Source organism: Littorina saxatilis, linkage group LG12, assembly GCF_037325665.1.
Source record: "Littorina saxatilis isolate snail1 linkage group LG12, US_GU_Lsax_2.0, whole genome shotgun sequence".
Classification (NCBI taxonomy): domain Eukaryota; kingdom Metazoa; phylum Mollusca; class Gastropoda; order Littorinimorpha; family Littorinidae; genus Littorina; species Littorina saxatilis.
In genome coordinates, this window is record NC_090256.1 from 30,969,949 (window position 1) to 30,992,134 (window position 22,186).

The following is a 22,186-nucleotide window of genomic DNA, read 5'->3' on the forward strand; positions in this document are numbered from 1 at the left end:
AGTACTTTTACATTTCAAACCTGAACTATAAGAACATTGCTTAATTTTGAAGCTGTTTACAGCACTCCCAAAATGGCCTTTTGTGGTCTGTTCACGCTTACTGTCAGTGGGCCTCCCTACATTAGGCCTACAAACAAAATCTCTGCGAGCGTGTTAATCCAATGATTTCTCGGCAGTGTGTTGATAAGTTAAATATTCTGGAAGTGTGTATTGCGATGCAATTTTCTGGAAGCGTATGCGACTGTTGTCGGAGTTTGCTGAACAAGTTATGCCACCCAAAAGTGTCTTGAACGATGGAACAGTAGTTATTACTGAGAATGACTGCATTACGGACAGTGCTGTTCCAGTGTCACTTCAGACTGCCAGCGGAATGTTGCTGAACATTGTGTTACCAGCTGGTAGTGTCTTGTGGACGACCATGCATTGCAGTCAATGATCATCTCTTGCTGAAACAAAACAATGGGCGCCATGAAAATGATCAAATGGCATCTCTTGTTGACATCATGGGTGAGCACTTCTTGTTTTTCTACCTTACCTTGCGTTGTTTTGTCTTCTCATTGATACTTTTGTCCTTTCGGCGGCGTGTTTTTTTTATTTGTTCTTTTGTTGAGTCAAGTCGCACATGTTGTCTTGTCGGTTTAGTTTTGTGAACTTGTTAATTGAAGCTTCCGCGTCCCCCCCCCCCCCCCCCCCCCCGATGCAATGGTAATTTTGATCTTTAGTGTTGTAAACAGAAGTGAGCGCAATTCCGCCATTTGTGTCCTCCGCAACAAAATAACAAGTCGCGCAAAGCGAAATTACTACATTTAGTCAAGCTGTGGAACTCACAGAATGAAACTGAACGCACTGCATTTTTTCACAATGACCGTAGTCCGCCGCTTGTGCATGACGGAGTGAAACTGACAAGCCTGTTCAGCGCGGTAGTGGTTTCGCTGTGCTGCATAGCACACTTTTCTGTACCTCTCTTCGTTTTAACTTTCTGAGCGTGTTTTTAATCCAAATATATCATATCTATATGGTTTTGGAATCAGGAACCGACAAGGAATAAGATAAGATGAAATTGTTTTTAAATCGATTTCGGAAATTTAATTTTGATCATAATTTTATATTTTCAATTTTCAGAACTTGTTTTTAATCCAAATATAACATATTTATATGTTTTTGGAATCAGGAAATAATGTAGAATAAGATGAAGGTAAATTTGGATCGTTTTGTATTAAAATAAGATTTATTACAATTTTTAGATTTTTAATGACCAAAGTCATTCATTAATTTTTAAGCCACCAAGTTGAAATGCAATACCGAAGTCCGGCCTTCGTCGAAGATTGCTTTACAAATATTTCAATCAATTTGATTGAAAAATGAGGGTGTGACAGTGCCGCCTCAACTTTTACAAAAAGCCGGATATGACGTCATCAAAAGTATTCATCAAAAAAAAGAAAAAAGTATCTGGGGATATCATTCCCGGGAACTCTCATGTCAAATTTCATAAAGATCGGTCCAGTAGTTTGGTCTGAATCGCTCTACACACACACACACGCACAGACACACACACAGACACACACACACACACACACACACACACACACACACACACACACACACACACACACACACACACACACACACACACACACACACATACACCACGACCCTCGTCTCGATTCCCCCTCTATGTTAAAACATTTAGTCAAAACTTGACTAAATGTCAAAATACACTTGATATTCGCACCAGCTGCAACCGAGATTTAGGAGTTAGAGAATATTAATGTTCCTTGCCTGGATCCGGACGCGCGCACGCACGCGCAGACAAACACGAGGGAGGGAGAGAGAGAGAGAGAGAGAGAGAGAGAGAGAGAGAGAGAGAGAGAAAGAGAGAGAGAGAGAGAGAGAGAGACGGACGGACGGACGGAGGGAGAGAGGGGAGAGGGAGAGGGAGGGGGAGAGAGGAATAAAGTCAGAGTGAGAGAGAGAGAGGGGGAGAGGGGGAGACAGACAGAGAGAGAGACAGAGAGAGAGAGGGAGAGAGAGAGAGACGGACGGACGGAGGGAGAGAGGGGAGAGGGAGAGGGAGAGAGGAATAGAGGGAGAGGGAGAGAGGGAGAGGGAGAGGGAGAGAGAGAGAGAGAGAGAGAGAGAGAGAGGGAGAGAGAGAGAGAGAGGGAGAGAGAGAGAGAGAGAGAGAGAGAGAGAGAGGGGGGGGGGGGAGAGAGAGAGAGGGAGAGGGAGAGTCTGCGTCCTATGCCGTATACAATTCGTCATGCGAGGAGTATACGTTCGACTAATTTTACATTTAACTGGCATTCAGCCTTCGACGAATGAGGACATTGCTCTTTGATATGGTGAATATTGTTAAAATAACGGAAGCCGAAAATTACTACTGCGGCGGATCTGTGGTGAATTAAGCACCTGATCAGGATCGATACGATTGGAGAATAAATCGAAAATGCTTGTAAAATTGTGTGGACATTAATTTTTTGTCATTAAAAAGTTGAACCCAACATATACGAGTGCACCGGAGATATATTTCTGTGTGTGTCGTTGACAACGCATACAAGCACATGCATGCGCACCAGCTATGAAAAAACAAAATTGAGCGGTGATTTTGTTTTGTTATTTTATTTGGAGGGCCCCAAAGGGGGGGTATCATCTCGATCACGGGAAGGGAAATTTTAGCTTTCACGATCACAGTTACCTTGATTTTTGTTTTCACGATCACGAACACCAGTGGCAAATCACGGTCACGGTAAAAGTTGCAGGTACAGAAAGCACGTGTCAAAGTAAACACAACCACACAGTAATTCGCTCCTCTGGATCTATTGTTTATTCAACACAAAGTGAGAACTGTTGCACTTTTTTATTATTATTTTTTTAGTTCTCTTTCATACACACATAGAAATTCATATCATGGTTTGTAATCAGTAACAAGAATGTTGTTTTCATTGTTTTCTCTCTGTCTCTCTCTCTCTGTCTCTGTCTCTCTGTCTCTCTCTCTCTCTCTCTCTCTCTCTCTCTCTCTCTCTCTCTCTCTCTCTCTCTCTCTCTCTCTCTCTCCACTCATACCGCACATTCAACTCCCACACCCTCACTCACACACATGAATATATACTTACACAATTTCACATTTCCAGAGCTATATCTTGTAAACCCATTTTCTCAAAAACTATTGGGTGGATTGAAATTAAAGTACATGTATGTGTGATGGGTTCTTTATTTTCAACTTTGCCATACAATTTGAGGTACACCATCGCCTGGTTTCATGGGCTTGAAAATCAAACAGATACAGGCCAAAAATGGTTTTACCTGAAAGAAGCGCGCAGTGCCAGTGCCAGTGGCGAAGCCACAAGCCTGAGCCTGCGAAGCAGGCGAGCCAACTAGGGGGGCCCGGGGGCATGCCCCCCCCGGATTTTTTTTTCAAAAAACGGTTAAAATTTGTGCAATCTGGTGCATTCTGGGCATCATTTTCAGGGCTGTAATAGTGTTGTGATCTTGTTAAAAATTCCATTTTAGCCTCCCCCCACCACCATTCAACACACCTCCAAACTGGTGAAAACAACACTACTGTGCGCTGGCTTCATTGAGACCGGCGCCCGGTCGCGTTGCGCGATATTCACACGGATCGTTTTTGCGGAAATGTTTCAACTTCACCGGAATAAATTTGACTTTACCTGATTTTGAAAACGGCTTTATCGGATTTCCGGCAATTACCGGAAAAGTAGCATGCCTGACAAAATCCCCAAAGAACATGACTTTGATCGTCTTTGACATGAGGATCAAGTGACCCAAACTGGCACGTCTCCCCGCCATTGTTTCTGAATTTAACCCATTGTTGATATTAAAGCCACAGGCGCTAAAATAAATCCAAGCTTAATGCAAAGAAGCGACAATTAGAATCTATGCGAAGCGTGTCCAGGTTGCTGGGATGAAAAACACATTTCTAGTTTCGGTTTTGGCTACACGCAGACTCGATATCGAGCCAGTCGAGGTCACGCTGAGCGAGTGACAACCGGACGTGGCAATGTCGACAATGTCAATGATCTCACTCAAACTCAAAGATCTTGAACAAATTTCAAGATCTTTAATAATAATAATGCAAACTTTTATAGCGCTATTCTAGAAAAATGTCTACTCTTAGCGCTTTACAATACATACATCGACCAAGCATACTATACACGCACAGGCAAAGAAACCGACCAAACATAACCAACAAACTATACATGCACAGGCAAAAAAAACGACCAAACATACAATACACGCACAGGCAAAGATAACGACCAAACATAAACAAACATACTATGACCAATCATAACCAACATACTATACGCGCGCAGGCAAAGAGAACAATCAGCACATGTAATAATTACTGACAACTAATGATGCAGGCATACAATGACAATCCAATACACAGCCTAGGAACAAGAACCACATAAGGCTACTGTATAAAAACGTGTCAACAATACTATTTACACACACACAAACAGTGCTGACACAAAGCGCAGAAAATATATATACACGTTATTTTAGGCACTAGGTAGGGGGTGAGGTGGGGCGGGATGGGGTGGGTGGGGAGATGCTGGAGGGAAAATCACTTGCGCTGAAAGAGGTGTGTTTTGAGATTTGTCTTGAATGTAGTGAAAGAATCTGTGTGTCTGAGAGGCAGAGGTAATCTATTCCAGGTCACAGGGGCTTGATAGGCGAAGGACCTCTCGCCACATGTCTTTGTTTGCACTGTGGGGAGTCGGAAGAGTCGAGTGTCGGCGGCGGAGCGAAGCTGACGAGAGGGGGTGTAGAGATTGAGGAGTTCTGAGAAGTATTCTGGGGCAGAACCAGAAACGACGGCAAAAGAAAGAGAGGAGAGTTTGTATTCGATCCTTTTAGTGATAGGCAGCCAGTGTAGAGAGTGAAGAAGGGGTGTGGCGTGTTCATACTTGGAAGATTTGAAGACCAGGCGGGCAGCGTTATTTTGGATCCTTTGAAGTCTATCTAAAAGGTACTTAGGGAGACCGGCCAGAAGAGAATTGCAATAATCTATCTTTGAGAGGACTAAAGAACACACTAACGTTTTGGTTGCATCAGTGGTGAGGTAGTGACGGACTGAACTAATCTTGCGCAGCTCTAGATAGGCGGACTTGCAGATGTTAGAGATGTGTTTTTGGAAAGAGAGAGTTGGATCGAGAGTGACGCCAAGGCTGCGGACAGACGGAGAGAAAGAGATAGGTAGTTCGTTGACAGTGAGAGAGGCAGGAAGAGAAGGGTGATTGAGAAATTTCTTGGGACAGGCCAGCATAACTTCGGTTTTGTCACTATTTAACTGGAGTTTGTTTAAAGACATCCAATCACTGAGGTCCGCAATGCAATCCTGTGTCCGAGATACCAGAACGTCAACTTCAGCAAGAGGGGCAGACTGATGAAGCTGTGTATCATCAGCGAAACTCTCGTGCGACAACGCATGGCGACTGATAACATCGGACACAGGGGAGGCATATAGAACGAAAAGTATGGGGCCAAGCACGGACCCTTGCGGGACACCGTACTGGAGAGCTGAAGGTTGAGATTTGATGCCGTTGACACAAACGGTCTGCGTCCGGTTAGTAAGGTACGAACGAACCCAGGAAAGGGCCAGATCATGAACACCAAAGGAGTGCTGAAGCCTGTGGAGCAGAATTTCGTGGTCTATCGTATCAAATGCGCTAGACAAGTCCAGTAGTGTTAGAATGGAGACCTGATTTTCGTCAAAGCCAAGAAGGATGTCGTTTACAATCTTCAGAAGTGCTGTCTCAGTACTATGGTTTTTCCTGTATGCAGACTGATGGGTGTTGAGAAGGTGGTTTTGCTCTAGATGAGTGAGAAGTTGTGAAAGGACAATTTTTTCAGTGATTTTTGAAAGGAATGACAAGTTCGAAACGGGCCTAAAGTTTTTCAAGGAATTCTTGTCAAGTGAAGGTTTTTTGATGAGGGGCCTAACTATTGCAGGTTCGAATTCATCTGGGAATGAGCCGGAAGTCAGAGAGTCGTTGATGACGTGAGTGAGATATGGAAGAAGGTCATCAATACAATCACACAGCAGAGAGGACGGAATGGGGTCAAGCTCGCACGTTTTCGGACTAGCGCCTAAACACACCTTTTTTACAAACTCGCTGGTGACAGGCTCAAAACGCTGCAGAGCTGGACCACAATACATCCTATCGGCAACCGGTGAAGGCGGGACAACAGCAGAATCAAGCTTCTCGCGAATAAGCGCGATCTTCGCAGTGAAAAAGTCAGCGAACTTCTGGGGAAGCTCATGTACAGAGAACATAGTGGGAAGAGGGGGACAAGTCACCTTGCCTAAGATGTCATTGGTGACACTAAACAGCTGTTTGACTGAGGTGCATGCGAGTATTTTGGATGAGAAGAATGCAGACTTGGCATGGTCGACGATGGCGATGACCCGGTTTCTGGCCGCCTGAAATACTTGCCGGTGCACGGTTAGACCTGTGGCGCGCCACTGACGCTCCGCCCCCCTCCTCTCCCGCTTGGCGTCTTGTAGTTCAGGTCCCACACCGCTATACCACGGGGAGGGGGGACGATTAGAGACCAAACGACGGGTAGAAGGGGCGTGTGTGTCCAGAATGGCACGCAAAACACGAAAGAGCTGTTCGGCGGACGGCAGTGAGGGCAAGTCGGCAAGAAAGTCGGCCTTAAAGGCCTCGACGTCCATAGACGCCAGTCTACGAACTTCCCTGTACACTCTAGGGGAGGGGGGTTTTGCGAAGTCAAGAGTGCACGTGACACAATAGTGATCGGACGAAAGGGACGGTTCAACAGACGTCGACTTAACCAGACCATCTTCTTCCCTGAAAACAACCCAATCAACAATGTGACCACGTACATGGGTGGGCTCTGAAACAGACTGACACAGATCAAACATATTGAGAACGTCAAGCACTTTGGATGTGTAAAAGTGTGATGGAGTGTCAAAGTGATAATTAAAGTCACCAACAATAAGCAGCGAGCCTGGTAGGTTATTTGCATATTCAAGAAAGTCCGGTAACTGTTCCAGAAACTTAGCATCCGTAAACTTGTTCTTCTTGCTTGGCGGGGGTCTGTACACAGTGAGAATGTTAACGACTCTTTGCTGGAAGGAGAGAGTCAGCTGTGCAAGTTCAAAGGTTGAGTGACTAAACGGAAAGTCAGATGTGAGTTTAATGTGAGGTCTCAGTTTGTCCGAAACTACGAAGGCAATACCGCCCCCGCGTGTAGCAGTCGACCGAGGGAAGGAGGAGGTGGTGTAGCCAGGGGGAGCGAGGTCACGACACTTGGCCTCGTCTCCAGCTTCGCGGAGCCACGTTTCCGTAACACACATAATGTCAACATCGTTACTGAGAATGTATTCATTGATAGCAGACCGCTTTTCTTTGCGGCCTACAGACTGGGCGTTGAATGACGTTACGCATAGATCAGCTGATGGCACAGTGTCGAAACAAGCGACGATAGGCACACGAATGAGGTTATCAAAGTTGACACCTGACCTTTCTCCACAGTCTGACAAACCTCTGACAGACCCACACACCACGGAGATCCCTCTTTGCTTACGACGGCCTGCTCGATGAGTGCGAATGTGGGGGAGGTGGTAACCAATACCAGCACCTCTGATGTCATCAGCAACAGACGGGTCAAGCGTAGCGGGTGGCAGAGACAGAAGCTGGTCGCGTGTGTAGGTTAGGCGTGAAGGTGGCAACAACAAAAGATCGTCGTCTTTGCCTACATTCAGAACAGTCATAGAGCAACATAGATCAACATATCTTGATATTTCGTCTTCGGAAAGACCTTTCCACCAAGGAAGGCATTCTCGCCGCCTGCTTTGGTCTGGCTTGAATCCACAAAATATAACAGAAGTTCGATGACAGTACTGCTGCACGCCATTTTTGATCTTCGAATTCGAATTTGACTGAATGCACTCAAAACTTTTGCACGAAGCCCTTCCATTGGATGAAGTTTGTTTTCGTTTTCGGTATTGACACAGATTGTGTTCGATAATTCAAACTAAGTTTTCCTTGCTGTTTTTCTCCTTTTCTTTTTTTTCCTTTTTTTTTTTTTTCCTTTTTTTATTTTTTTTTATTTTTTTATTTATTATTATTTTTTTTTATATATATATATAATTTGTTTTTGTTTTTTTGTCTCATCTCTTTTTCAAAAAATGTGTCGCATTGATCATAATCCGCCATGAAATTTCAGGAATGTTTATGTGAGCACTTACCATAAGTTTTAAACTTGTTGTGCTCCTTCTTAATGATTTTGTTATATTATCATGTGTCTGTTTATGAATAAAGTACTGTTTAAAGGAAGTTTGGCAGACTTTAGCAATTTGCCTTCTGATTGGATCTCTTCTTTTGTGTGATTGGTTCTCTTAAAGGGAAGCAATCGCTGTCAACATCATATTTTGTGAATGTGTTGTTGCTTCCCTTCAATCGGGATTGGCTCCTTGACGAATAGAGGATCATAGAGTGATACAGCTGTGAAAAATGTACGTTGAAAATAAAATGCTTTGCAATAATGCCCATCACGATCACGAAAACAAATGACGATCACGATCACGAGACTTGATTTTTTTGTCATCACGGATCACGGGCAAAGTCCCATCACGATCACAGAAATGGAAATTTCGGCAATCACGGTCACAGAAAGGTCAAAAAACGCCAATCACGATCACGATTTTAAACCCTTTGGGGCCCTCTTATTTGGAGGCATCGGCAATATTACCCGCTATTACGAGTTGGTCGTGTGACAGAGTTTTCTTGCACACGAGACTGTAGATGTCTCACGACGGCGTAGCCGAAGTGAGACAGCAGCAGTCGAGTGTGCAAGAAAACTCTCTGTCACACGACTAACTCGTAATAGCGATTATGTCTCACAGCATAGGCATAGAAAGATATAAATGAGTTTTTGGGGACGAAATAACAGGCACAAATCAAGACTGAAAAACACAATTGCCCTTTTACACATACCCTACACACGCATGCGCGCAGAAAATAGATTCAATGCGTTTCGTGTCTTTTCTGGTTGAATGCATTCAACAAAGTATCAACAAACGTTTCTGAATCTTTCAATGAAAAAAGATAAACTTATTTTGAACCAAACAGCACATACCAACGAAAGCTAAACACACAAACACACACGCGCACTAACACAGATTGAATGCAAAGCGCGAACGAACACGGAGGATTTTTGTAGGTCAGGTCGTGGGAAAGTCCACCCGAAATGTTCCACAGGGAAACTGGTTGTGTTTGTATTGTTTATTTTCTCACAGTGATGTTGATGGTTTTTACAGTGCCGTTTTGAAAGAATATTTTCCGAATTTGGGGCACACTTTTGATTTTTGGTTCGTTTATCTCGTCGAAGTAACATTCGAGTGTTTCTAAATCAAAACCTTCCAACACCGCTGGTGCAGATTAGACCTGCCTGACTGTCTGCGTTCGTGTTAGAGCTGAAGACGAAGCCTCAATCGCCAAAGCGTCACCTATCTGTAGGTCCTGAGCATCGGATGTACGTTGATACGTGGTGAGATCCGCACGGAACTGTCTATGCAACTTTTCCTAGTCACAGGTGTATGGTTCGATCTTTTTTTTTAAAAAATTTCGTCCTCTGTGTACGTAGCAAAGCGGTTCGCCATTTTCGGTTTTCGTTGCAGACGACGATAGTGAAAGTAGTACCTAGGGTTTTGTTTTGATCTTTCGCATTCAGGGTTCTTAATTGAAGCTTGGTAAAGGGAGCTTGTCGTGAAAGTGGAAAGTTGACGAAGCTTTTGACAACTGTGACAACTCATGACAGAGACACAGTTCAGAAGACAGGGCTGTGCTGAGTGGTCAGTACACTCAGGTGACAACTCATGACAGAGACACAGTTCAGAAGATGGGGCTGGAAGAGAGTCAGTACACGCAGGTGACAACTCATGACAGCGACACAGTTCAGATAATAGGGCTGGAAGAGAGTCAGTACACTCGGGTGACAACTCATTACAGCGATACAGTTCAGAAGATAGGGCTGGAAGAGAATCAGTACACTCAGGTGACAACTCATGACAGCGACACAGTTCAGAAGATAGGGCTGGAAGAGAGTCAGTACACTCAGGTGACAACTCATGACCGAGAAACAGTTCAGAAGATAGGGCTGGAAAAGAGTCAGTACACTCAGGTGACAACTCATGACAGAGAAACAGTTCAGAAGATAGGGCTGGAAAAGAGTCAGTACACTCAGGTGACAACTCATGACAGCGACACAGTTCAGAAGATAGGGCTGGAAAAGAGTCAGTACACTCAGGTAACAACTCATGACAGAGACACAGTTCAGAAGATAGGGCTGGAAGAGAGTCAGTACACTCAGGTGACAACTCATGACAGCGACACAGTTCAGAAGATAGGGCTGGAAGAGAGTCAGTACACTCAGGTGACAACTCATGACAGAGACACAGTTCAGAAGATAGGGCTGGAAGAGAGTCAGTACACTCAGGTGACAACTCATGACAGCGACACAGTTCAGAAGATAGGGCTCGAAGAGAGTCAGTACACTCAGGTGACAACTCATGACAGCGACACAGTTCAGAAGATAGGGCTGGAAGAGAGTCAGTACACTCAGGTGACAACTCATGACAGCCACACAGTTCAGAAGATAGGGCTGGAAGAGAATCAGTACACTCAGGTGACAACTCATGACAGAGACACAGTTCAGAAGATAGGGCTGGAAGAGAGTCAGTACACTCATGTGACAACTCATGACAGCGACACAGTTCAGAAGATAGGGCTGGAAGAGAGTCAGTACACTCAGGTGACAACTCATGACAGCCACACAGTTCAGAAGATAGGGCTGGAAGAGAATCAGTACACTCAGGTGACAACTCATGACAGCGACACAGTTCAGAATATAGGGCTGGAAGAGAGTCAGCACACAGGTGACAACTCATGACAGAGACACAGTTCAGAAGATAGGGCTGGAAGAGAGTCAGTACACTCAGGTGACAACTCACGACAGAGACACAGTTCAGAATATAGAGCTGGAAGAGAGTCAGTACACTCAGGTGACAACTCATGACAGAGACACAGTTCAGAAGATAGGGCTGGAAGAGAGTCAGTACACTCAGGTGACAACTCACGACAGAGACACAGTTCAGAATATAGGGCTGGAAGAGAGTCAGTACACTCAGGTGACAACTCATGACAGAGACACAGTTCAGAAGATAGGGCTGGAAGAGAGTCAGTACACTTAGGTGACAACTCATGACAGAGACACAGTTCAGAATATAGGGCTGGAAGAGAGTCAGTACACTCAGGTGACAACTCATGACAGCGACACAGTTCAGAAGATAGGGCTCGAAGAGAGTCAGTACACTCAGGTGACAACTCATGACAGCGACACAGTTCAGAAGATAGGGATCGAAGAGAGTCAGTACACTCAGGTGACAACTCATGACAGCCACACAGTTCAGAAGATAGGGCTGGAAGAGAATCAGTACACTCAGGTGACAACTCATGACAGAGACACAGTTCAGAAGATAGGGCTGGAAGAGAGTCAGTACACTCATGTGACAACTCCTGACAGCGACACAGTTCAGAAGATAGGGCTGGAAGAGAGTCAGTACACTCAGGTGACAACTCATGACAGCCACACAGTTCAGAAGATAGGGCTGGAAGAGAATCAGTACACCCAGGTGACAACTCATGACAGCGACACAGTTCAGAAGATAGGGCTGGAAGAGAGTCAGCACACGCAGGTGACAACTCATGACAGAGACACAGTTCAGAAGATAGGGCTGGAAGAGAGTCAGTACACTCAGGTGACAACTCATGACAGAGACACAGTTCAGAAGATAGGGCTGGAAGAGAGTCAGTACACGCAGGTGACAACTCATGACAGAGACACAGTTCAGGAGATAGGGCTGGAAGAGAGTCAGCACACGCAGGTGACAACTCATGACAGAGACACAGTTCAGAAGATAGGGCTGGAAGAGAGTCAGTACACTCAGGTGACAACTCATGACAGCGACACAGTTCAGAAGATAGGGCTGGAAGAGAGTCAGTACACTTAGGTGACAACTCATGACAGAGACACAGTTCAGAAGATAGGGCTGGAAGAGAGTCAGCACACGCAGGTGCCAACTCATGACAGAGACACAGTTCAGAAGATAGGGCTGGAAGCGAGTCAGTACACTCAGGTGACAACTCATGACAGAGACACAGTTCAGAATATAGGGCTGGAAGAGAGTCAGTACACTCAGGTGACAACTCATGACAGAACTAGAGACACAGTTCAGAAGATAGGGCTGGAAGAGAGTCAGTACACTCAGGTGACAACTCATGACAGAGACACAGTTCAGAAGATAGGGCTGGAAGAGAGTCAGTACACTCAGGTGACAACTCATGACAGAGACACAGTTCAGAAGATAGGGCTGGAAGAGAGTCAGTACACTCAGGTGACAACTCATGACAGAGACACAGTTCAGAAGATAGGGCTGAAAGAGAGTCAGTACATTCAGGTGACAACTCATGACAGAGACACAGTTCAGAAGATAGGGCTGGAAGAGAGTCAGTACACTTAGGTGACAACTCATGACAGAGACACAGTTCAGAAGATAGGGCTGGAAGAGAGTCAGTACACTCAGGTGACAACTCATGACAGAGACACAGTTCAGAAGATAGGGCTGAAAGAGACTCAGTACACTCAGGTGACAACTCATGACAGCCACACAGTTCAGAAGATAGGGCTGGAAGAGAATCAGTACACTCAGGTGACAACTCATGACAGAGACACAGTTCAGAAGATAGGGCTGGAAGAGAGTCAGTACACTCATGTGACAACTCATGACAGCGACACAGTTCAGAAGATAGGGCTGGAAGAGAGTCAGTACACTCAGGTGACAACTCATGACAGAGACACAGTTCAGAAGATAGGGCTGGAAGAGAGTCAGTACACTTAGGTGACAACTCATGACAGAGACACAGTTCAGAAGATAGGGCTGAAAGAGAGTCAGTACACTCAGGTGACAACTCATGACAGAGACACAGTTCAGAAGATAGGGCTGGAAGAGAGTCGGTACACTCAGGTGACAACTCATGACAGAGACACAGTTCAGAAGATAGGGCTGGAAGAGAGTCAGTACACTTAGGTGACAACTCATGACAGAGACACAGTTCAGAAGATAGGGCTGAAAGAGACTCAGTACACTCAGGTGACAACTCATGACAGAGACACAGTTCAGAATATAGGCTGGAAGAGACTCAGTACACTCAGGTGACAACTCATGACAGCGACACAGTTCAGAATATAGAGCTGGAAGAGAGTCAGTACACTTAGGTGACAACTCATGACAGAGACACAGTTCAGAATATAGGGCTGGAAGAGAGTCAGTACACTTAGGTGACAACTCATGACAGAGACACAGATCAGAATATAGAGCTGGAAGAGAGTCAGTACACTTAGGTGACAACTCATGACAGAGAAACAGTTCAGAATATAGGGCTGGAAGAGAGTCAGTACACTCAGGTGACAACTCATGACAGCGACACAGTTCAGAAGATAGGGCTGGAAGAGAGTCAGTACACTCAGGTGACAACTCATGACAGAGACACAGTTCAGAAGATAGGGCTGGAAGAGAGTCAGTACACTCAGGTGACAACTCATGACAGAGACACAGTTCAGAATATAGGGCTGGAAGAGAGTCAGTACACTCAGGTGACAACTCATGACAGAGACACAGTTCAGAAGATAGGGCTGGAAGAGAGTCAGTACACTCAGGTGACAACTCATGACAGAGACACAGTTCAGAAGATAGGGCTGGAAGAGAGTCAGTACACTCAGGTGACAACTCATGACAGAGACACAGTTCAGAAGATAGGGGTGGGCTGAGTGGTCAGTACACTCAGGTGACAACTCATGACAGAGACACAGTTCAGAAGATAGGGCTGAAAGAGACTCAGTACACTCAGGTGACAACTCATGACAGAGACACAGTTCAGAAGACAGGGCTGGGCTGAGTGGTCAGTACACTCAGGTGACAACTCATGACAGAGACACAGTTCAGAAGACAGGACTGGGCTGAAGTAGTGATGAACTTAGTGAGTATCAAGATGGTCTATGGTGGTGGTATGTAAGTATTCAAGTCAGGAGTTTTGAATGGTGAATATCCCAGCCACCGGAGTAACAGACCTCAAATTGCCTGTTGTCAACTGAAATCTAAAATTGCAGATATATTACCTCGGGGAGGGGAGATAGGAACGCGAGTAAAGAAGATTTCTGGATGATGACTGAGTAATTTTCATTGATTCGGTGACGTACCGTAACTGGTGATCTTGTCTCTATTCATTCATTGGTTGACGAAGAGCTACATTGATGCGATTTAGTCTCCACACAGGCTTCTTCATTACGCGTATTGCATCTCTGTTGACAGTCATTGAATTATATTGATGACTATCATGGCGAGGAGGATTAGTAGTCCCACCTGGGAGGGGCCACGGTCGGGTCGTGTGTATTTTTCTGACGCATATTGTATGGTTTATTTTGTCATTTCAGGTTATCTTTCGACAAAAAAAAGGACTTGGAACGTACGTAGCCCAGCGTGCATGGTGTTATTGGATTCACATCAAAGTGTGTGTGTGTGTGTGTGTGTGTGTGTGTGTGTGTGTGTGTGTGTGTGTGTGTGTGTGTGTGTGTCGGAGGGTTAAATCGTCCCATTCAGCCACCTTACACCTAAAGGATTGGCCAAATAATTCAAAATAGAATAAAGGGAACTACATTTTGCAGGTAATAATATGAACGACTGGAAGTGACACACACACACACACACACACACACACACACACACGCACGTTAGACAATGTCATGGTAAGAGTGTGGTAAAGGCGAAATAAGACGAACAAATGACATTTCCTTGTGCAGCATATCAAAGAGACACAAGCGCACTGATTTCCCAGCAGACTGTCACGCTTTATGAAGACAAAAGCTGACAGAGAAAAGGGAAAAAAGAACACGCCCATATCTTCGTCAATTTTTAGCCTGTCGACTCTGGATATGCCCGGCAATATATCTTTTCACGTTGACATTTTCTCGTGGGATATACAAGAAAACTTTGCATAAGGTTTTGTGCGAAGGTTCGTCATGGACGGGGAAAACATAATTCCCCATCAAAGGTACTGTCCTCTATTATACTCGCATATGACAATGTCCATTCTAAGGATAACGATTCGAGCAGTATTTTTCTAAGACTTAAATCAGCCTTGACTCACCTTAGCAATTACGATGGAAGTCGCGTTGACCTGTGTCAAGTTTGAAGGTCACAGCGGGGTTGAGTTTGTGTAAACAATTTGAAAGTCATCCTTTTCCAAAACATTTTTGAAGCTTCACACACTATTAAGTTTCACTTAACTCCTGGTGTAATGAGAGTTTGGACGATCTTTGTCAAAGTTCAAGGTATCAAGGTCACCAGACCTCACTTCACAGAGGATTCCGGGGAGGGGGGCGGGTCATGCGAAGGCCGCATACTGGTGTCCTTTTTGAGCTCATTGACCTGAACCTAACCAATCTATTCCCATGAGAGAGAGAGAAAACAAGAAATTCCTCCGAGGTAGGAAAAACACCCCCGAAGTCAGAAGTCAGAAGTCAGAAGTCAAAAGTCAAAGGTCAAAAGTCAGTCAAAAGTCAAAAGTCAGAAGTCAGAAGAGAGAAAGTCAGAAGTCAGAAGTCAGAAGAGAGAAAGTCAGAAGTCAGAAGTCAGAAGTCAGGAGTCAGAAGAGAGAAAGTCAGAAGTCAAAAGTCAAAAGTCAAAAGACAAAAGTCAAAAGTCAGAAGTCAGAAGAGAGAAAGTCAGAAGTCAGAAGTCAGAAGAGAGAAAGTCAGAAGTCAAAAGTCAAAAGTCAAAAGTCAAAAGTCAGAAGTCAGAAGTCAGAATGTAAACACAGGGTCCATTGCGAAAGGGTACGTCGAGGTAGGAAAAACACCCCCGTTGGTCAAAGGGAAATAACCATTCTCACTGCCACCAACTGAGAAGGTTATTTCCCTTTGACCATTAATATGTCACTCTTAATCTTAATCCACCAATAACTCCCTAACCGTGTGTTTGACTGGTCCCAATTTTTGTAAGGACCGTCTCAGGAATGTATAGAACCTGTTCACCAAGTTTGGTGACGATCGGTCCGTTCATTCTTGAGATCTATATGCGAACACAAACACACAAACACACAAACAAACAAACAAACACATCCAGTGAAACCTATAGACACCCCTATACCGGGGGTGTAAAAACAACGACATACAAAAGACAACTCCCAAAAGAGCCCCAGAAAAAGAAGCAAGTTAAAGCACATGAACAGTGACAGCCGGTTACACCTCCATTTCGTAACTGCGTTAGGTGGGAAGAGGATTTTGCATCCCCGGTGGCTCCGCGGATACCCCCATCTAGGATCGCAATGAGCAGAAAGCTTCAGGGAGTTCTGTTCGCACCTCGCCCGGTAATTAATTGCTAAGCTTCGTATAGTCCCCACGGCTTTTATGCATTATCCTTCCCGCCTTCTGTGTTTGTGTTTCCATGTCAGTCTGTTTGTTCGTGCGTCGGTCATATCTGTCTGTCTGTCAGTCTGCATGCATGTCTCTTTCGGTTTCTCTGCCCCCCCCCCAACCCGCCCCTATCATCTCTCTCTCTCTCTCTCTCTCTCTCTCTCTCTCTCTCTCTCTCTAACTGGTTGGTCCATGCTACAAATGAAAAGATCCCCAAAAAGGGAAGTAAGCGTTCTAAATATATTCAACAGTAAGTGGGAGCTATGTGGTACCTGTGACCTGACACTTGAGAGAATAAGAAGATGAACAGGTGACATGCATCCAGCATGTTAGAAGCACACTCCTTCCCGATCAGATCTTCCAAGGCTTTTGAATAGTATGAGACTATCCCTCCACTTAGTCACATACCAAAACTGAACACCTTGAGTGGTCTCCGTGCACAGTGTTTTTGTTTGTTTGTTTGTTTGTTTGTTTGTTTGTTTGTTTGGTTGTTTGTTTGTTTGGTTGGTTGGTTGTTTGGTTGGTTGGTTGGTTGGTTGGTTGGTTGTTGTTGATGAATGAGTCGCCTGAAATCCACCAGTGGCTTTTTAAGCAAGCAGGGTTTTGATGTGTGCCTCAGTGGATGATTAATGATCTTACTCTTATCCCATGGCCTGGCCAGGTTGGAGACAGTGAGCCCAACTGTTTTCACGAGAAGGAGTTTGTTTGTTTGTTTGTTTGTTTGTTTGTTTGCTAAACGCCCAGCCGACCACGAAGGGCCATGTCAGGGCGGTGCTGCTTTGACATATAACGTGCGCCACACACAAGACAGAAGTCGCAGCACAGGCTTCATGTCTCACCCAGTCACATTATTCTGACACCGGACCGTGACCAGTCCTAGCACTAACCCCATAATGCCAGACGCCAGGCGGAGCAGCCACTAGATTGTCAATTTTAAAGTCTTAGGTATGACCCGGCCGGGGTTCGAACCCACGACCTCCCGATCACGGGGCGGACGCCTTACCACTACGAGAAGGAGTGTGTCTGTAAGGTTTACATTGTGGAATACCTTCACCAGAAATCGGTCCGGTGTAACACGAGAAAATTACTCCCACGAGATTTTTTACTCCGGAGTAAATATTTCGCACGAAAATGTTACTCCCTTTACGAAAAAAAACACAGGCACTCGTCACGAGGTGGACGGGGCCTATGTCTTGGCTGTCACTTGTGATAGACGGGGGGTCTTTTCTTATGGTAATAGTAGTAGTCTTGAGAGCGCACAGGCCCCGCCCACTTTGATCCCGATCCTATCGTGACGAGTGCCTGTGGAAAAAACTACTCCTCCATAACACGAGAAAATAACTTCCAACGACAGGTGTGTTCCGAGTCAACATTTCGGTCGAAAATGTTACTCCCCTGACGAATAAATAACGAATAAACTATTCCACCCTAACACGAGCAATTTACTGCCCACGCCAGGTGTACGCAACTTTTACTCCCCTGTCCCCTGTTAGTCTTGGTGGTGGAAGGGGTGGAGGGAGGGCAGCGCGACATTTGTTAGCGCGAGATCACATAATTATTGGCATTATAACTTCGCACGCATCCCATTTTCGCGTACGAGATTTTTACTGGAAGTAAAAAATTGGGGAGTCAAAATTTTGTGGAGGGAGTAATATTGTCGTACCTTGGGGAGTTCTTTTCTCGTACGAAAGGTGTACTCGGAGTAAGAATTTTGTACGAAATGTTTACTCCGGAGTAAATTTTTCGTGGAGTAATAATTTCGTGTTACACCGGCCTGACTTGAGTGACTTGTGGTTGATATGGTTTGTAGCCCAACTAACCCCGTCGTGCCACACACCAGTCAGTTTCCACAGCAAGAGCAGAGGAATGGATTTTACATTTGAGTCGGAAATGAAGCCCAAGTCAAACAGAAGGCCGATAAACGTGTCAAGTTTCTTTTTTGTTCTCTCTCAGATTTTCTTTGCCCTGCTGACATTATTTACTATCGTAAGGTCAAGCTCCTGATAGATGGTTTGATGTTCTTTGTTATATATTCTCAGAATATTATACGGTGTGTGTGTGTGTGTGTGTGTGTGTGTGTATGTGTGTGTGTGTATGTGTGTGTGTGTGTTATCCAGTATTATCATAATTGTATTTATAATACGTACATTTATGAACATCGGTGTAGTTGAAACATGTACAGAACAGCACTATCACCGATTTGTTGTTTTTGTTGTTGTTGTTGTGCGTTGGTTTGTTTGTTTTTGGTTCGTTTTTGTTTTCACGTACGTGCCTGTGTTTATCACCATTGTATTCAAAACTCTTAGTGGCACCATCATCATTTTCTTAAAAACAGGTTCCTGTGCGACCGCCATTGCGTCTATAAAGCCTACCCGGGCAACTGCATTTGACACTGGGTGATTATCTTCATTTTGTTTTGAAATGAAACAGAAGTTTTGATTCCTTGACGATCGCTCTTGCTTTTACAGGGACCACCCGCATAGTCGGGTGGAGCAGGGCTTGGGAAAGAAACGTGGGGTCAGTAAGGGCATGGACTGGAGTGTGTGGTGTGGGAGGGTGCGGGTAGGTGACTGTGGAGGGGAGTGGGGGGTAGGGGCAGTGTGGACAGATGGAGGCGGGTTGATAATCTGTCGTGAGTATTTCATCATGGGTGATTCTTTCATGGACAGGTTTTTAAACACTCTAAGGGGTGTTCCGAACAAAAGCCGAACTCAGCCGCCAGGCCAAAAGCTCTAAAGTTGATGCAAAGCACAAAAAAAGGAAAGGGGAAAAGAAAGGTGTTAACGCTGTTCAAGGTGAACGAAACCGGAAATCGGCCTTTGGTAAACATTTCATCACGAGAGAAATATAGCAGCATGGCTTACTCATTGAGAAACTGCGACGTTATGTGCGTTGTGCAACACCCTCTGTGTGTGTGTATGTGTGTGACTATACGCTAAACGGTCTCGCTTCTTTAATCGCTGAAAGGGGTCGGGGGTCAAGTGCGAACACTCCTAAAAGTGTCATGTGTTTTCAAAGTCTCGCCTTGAGATTTACTTTCTGAATCTGAAAAGAAAGACTATGGGCTAAACGAAGGTGAAAGGAACTGTTCAGTTGAAAGTTATCTGTCAGTTACTTGATTCTTTACTTATTTGTTTTTAAATTCAAATTTGTTTCGTTGAAAAAAAATCCGCTATGCATCTCTCTCTCTCTCTCTCTCTCTCTCTCTCTCTCTCTCTCTCTCTCTCTCTCTCTCTCTCTCTCTCTCTCTATCTCTCTCTCTCTCTCTCACTTTGTCAATCCTAGCAAATATCCGAAGCGTAAAGTACTGGTTGAGACTTAACTGTATGCCGGACTGATTCGAGATATGCAAAGATGTCATACATCATGTTAAAAAACGCAGTTGAAAGGGGAAAACAGAATTGGGTCTCACAAGTTAAATGCCTCCTTTGCATGAATGGATTTGGAGATGTGTGGTTGAACGGGTCTGTAGGTAGGGAATGTGCGTTTATAAGAACATTACAACAACGTCTGCAAGACTGCTTTGAGCAAAACTGGCACTGTAAACTTGATACAAGTGTGAGATTTGATGTATACAGGATGTTTAAAGGAGAACTTGAAAAAGAAAAGTATCTGGGTGTCATTGAAAACCAGTACATACGCAAAATGTACACAAAGTTCACTGACTGGGCATTACACCATTGAAGGTAAATAAACTGCGCTATAATCCCGAGTGCGCTGAATCCAGAAATTGTACATTTTGTAAATCAACTGAAGAAAATGAAAACCACTTCCTGTTTAAATGCCCAGCTTACAATGCAATCCGTCAAAAGTTCATTGGTGCTTGTTTTGACCTTGACCAGTTCTCCAACTCATCGTTGTGTATTTTACAGACTGACAACAAATTACGACTGATTGCATTGTCAAATTATGTGTTCTACGCGTTTAGACAAAGAGAAAATCAATTGTGAAATAGACCGGTATGATCGTACAACCCAAAATCCTTGTCTTCATCTTACTGTATTTTTTTTCTTCTCTGTTTTTACTTCTTGTGCTAGGTGTTGATTTTAAGTTGCCTTGCTTCCGGACGGTCAAGTCCACTTTGTTCACATGCTATTTCTCCCCCTTGTACATACACATTGTGTTTGATGCAATAAAAATTCGCCTTCGCCTTCGCCTTCGCCTTCTCTCTCTCTCTCTCTCTCTCTCTCTCTCTCTCTCTCTCTCTCTCTCTCTCTCTCTCTCTCTCTCTCTCTCTCTCTCTCTCTCTATTTCTCTCTCTCTCTCTCTCTCTCTCTCTCTCTCTCTCTCTCTCTCTCTCTCTCTCTCTGTCTGTCTGTCTGTCTGTCTGTTGATGGTACTTAACTTATTTTCCCACGAAAAAAAAGTAATGCGAGGCATTTCTTGTGTCGAACGTTTTTCTTAATAAAAATCGTTACATTCAGACCCGGAATTTCTGTTGAAAATATTGAATTAAGTATACCGGCACATTAAAACGAAGCTTGAAAAAAAAAAAAAAAAAAGAAACCCATGTTGGTGTGGTTTGTTGGTAATTCTAAATTTACCTCTTTGAATCTGTGTCTGGCCTGGTTTTTCCTATTAATTGAATGGGCAGGCCTCACGACGCTGCATTAATACAGGCTGATTCAACAGGTCCCATGACATACATCTGCAAGGCAACACCTTTGTCTGCCCCTATTGGACGACCTGATATTGACTCGTTCAGTTTATTTGAAGCACGTTCCGTTGTATTGAAACTTCAGCCGCCTTGACTTAAAAAAGTTCATGGCTGAAACAAAACCTTCAAATAGTCCGTGAACAATAACATGCCTCACCGAATTAGGGTTGATCGGGAGACACCGTGTGTGTGTGTGTGTCCAACAGCTGCTGCGTCTGTGGGCAGAAACTAGCCGGTGCGTCCCGCTAGCGCTACGTGTCATTTGTGCTACGTATCGTTTGCGCTATTTTCTATAGTGCTTTGGACACAAATTGCCGAAAACAGTAGTGATATCGGCTCGTAGTGCTGTTGACACAATTCACACGTGCCATTATCTCTACGTCTCAATAGCACTACGTGTGGAAATCACTATTTTGTGAAACTGAACCAATGTACTGTAGCGCTTCGTATCAATAGCGCTACGTGACAATAGCACTACTACTAAACTGCAGACACTTCCCTTTGCCGTGTGTGCGTATGTATATATATATATATATATATATATATATATATATAAAACATCAGAAATTGTGAAAGAAACAATTGAAAGTCAGCAGAGACTTTCTTCCGAGATTTGTTAAAATCTCTTAGCAGAGATAGAGAGAGAAATAAGTATCCCTTCACAGACAGCCTATTGGGAGCATCAGACCCTCCTCAAGGGGGACCGAGATTTACAGAGCAAAGTCCCTTTGTGGGGGACGTATCGCAAGGTAATCTAGTCCTGAGGAGGACCATTGTATTTGTACCTAGACCAGACACGTGTTTCGACACTATTGTGTCTCATCAGTGGTCAGGTGGTACTGATGGCGAGAGTTGTCAACCCATGGTATCCAACTAAGAAGCAAACCATTCTCTGAATGGTAGCTTCTGTTGGCATGGGAGACTACCCTCATCTGACAACCCCAAGAGGATATCTGTGAAGGGAAACACTTTGATTTAAGGCCAAAGTGTAAAATTAATATTTATTAA

At 44.4% G+C, this 22,186-nt stretch overlaps 2 protein-coding genes across 2 annotated transcripts; one reads left to right on the forward strand and one right to left on the reverse strand.

Annotated features, from left to right (window-relative positions):
- Window positions 1-326: 326 nt before the first annotated feature.
- On the reverse strand, window positions 327-7,762 carry LOC138983062 (uncharacterized). Its single transcript, XM_070356466.1, has 2 exons — window positions 6,122-7,762; window positions 327-446 (listed from the first exon to the last, which is right to left on the reverse strand). Exons 1-2 carry the CDS (start codon window positions 7,760-7,762, stop codon window positions 327-329), a joined length of 1,761 nt encoding a protein of 586 aa, XP_070212567.1.
- Window positions 7,763-9,891: 2,129 nt separating this feature from the next.
- On the forward strand, window positions 9,892-13,878 carry LOC138983063 (enolase-phosphatase E1-like). The gene is made up of 5 exons (XM_070356467.1): window positions 9,892-10,927; window positions 11,280-12,047; window positions 12,087-12,557; window positions 12,723-12,939; window positions 13,470-13,878. The coding sequence occupies exons 1-5, from the start codon at window positions 9,892-9,894 to the stop codon at window positions 13,876-13,878; spliced, it is 2,901 nt and encodes a 966-aa protein (XP_070212568.1).
- Window positions 13,879-22,186: the final 8,308 nt, after the last annotated feature.

What these genes read in the sequence shown, in the direction of transcription:
- LOC138983062 (XM_070356466.1), bottom strand. Translation starts at nt 7,762, where the DNA reads ATGACTGTTCTGAATGTAGGCAAAGACGACGATCTTTTGTTGTTGCCA. An exon ending in CCAGCGAGTTTGTAAAAAAG is followed by an intron (nt 447 to 6,121) that starts GTGTGTTTAGGC and finishes GTTTTGTTTCAG; the next exon opens with CAAGAGATGATCATTGACTG.
- LOC138983063 (XM_070356467.1), top strand. Translation starts at nt 9,892, where the DNA reads ATGGGGCTGGAAGAGAGTCAGTACACGCAGGTGACAACTCATGACAGC. An exon ending in GAAGATAGGGCTGGAAGAGA is followed by an intron (nt 12,048 to 12,086) that starts GTCAGTACACTT and finishes ACAGAGACACAG; the next exon opens with TTCAGAAGATAGGGCTGGAA. An exon ending in ATAGGGCTGGAAGAGAGTCA is followed by an intron (nt 12,940 to 13,469) that starts GTACACTTAGGT and finishes AACTCATGACAG; the next exon opens with AGAAACAGTTCAGAATATAG.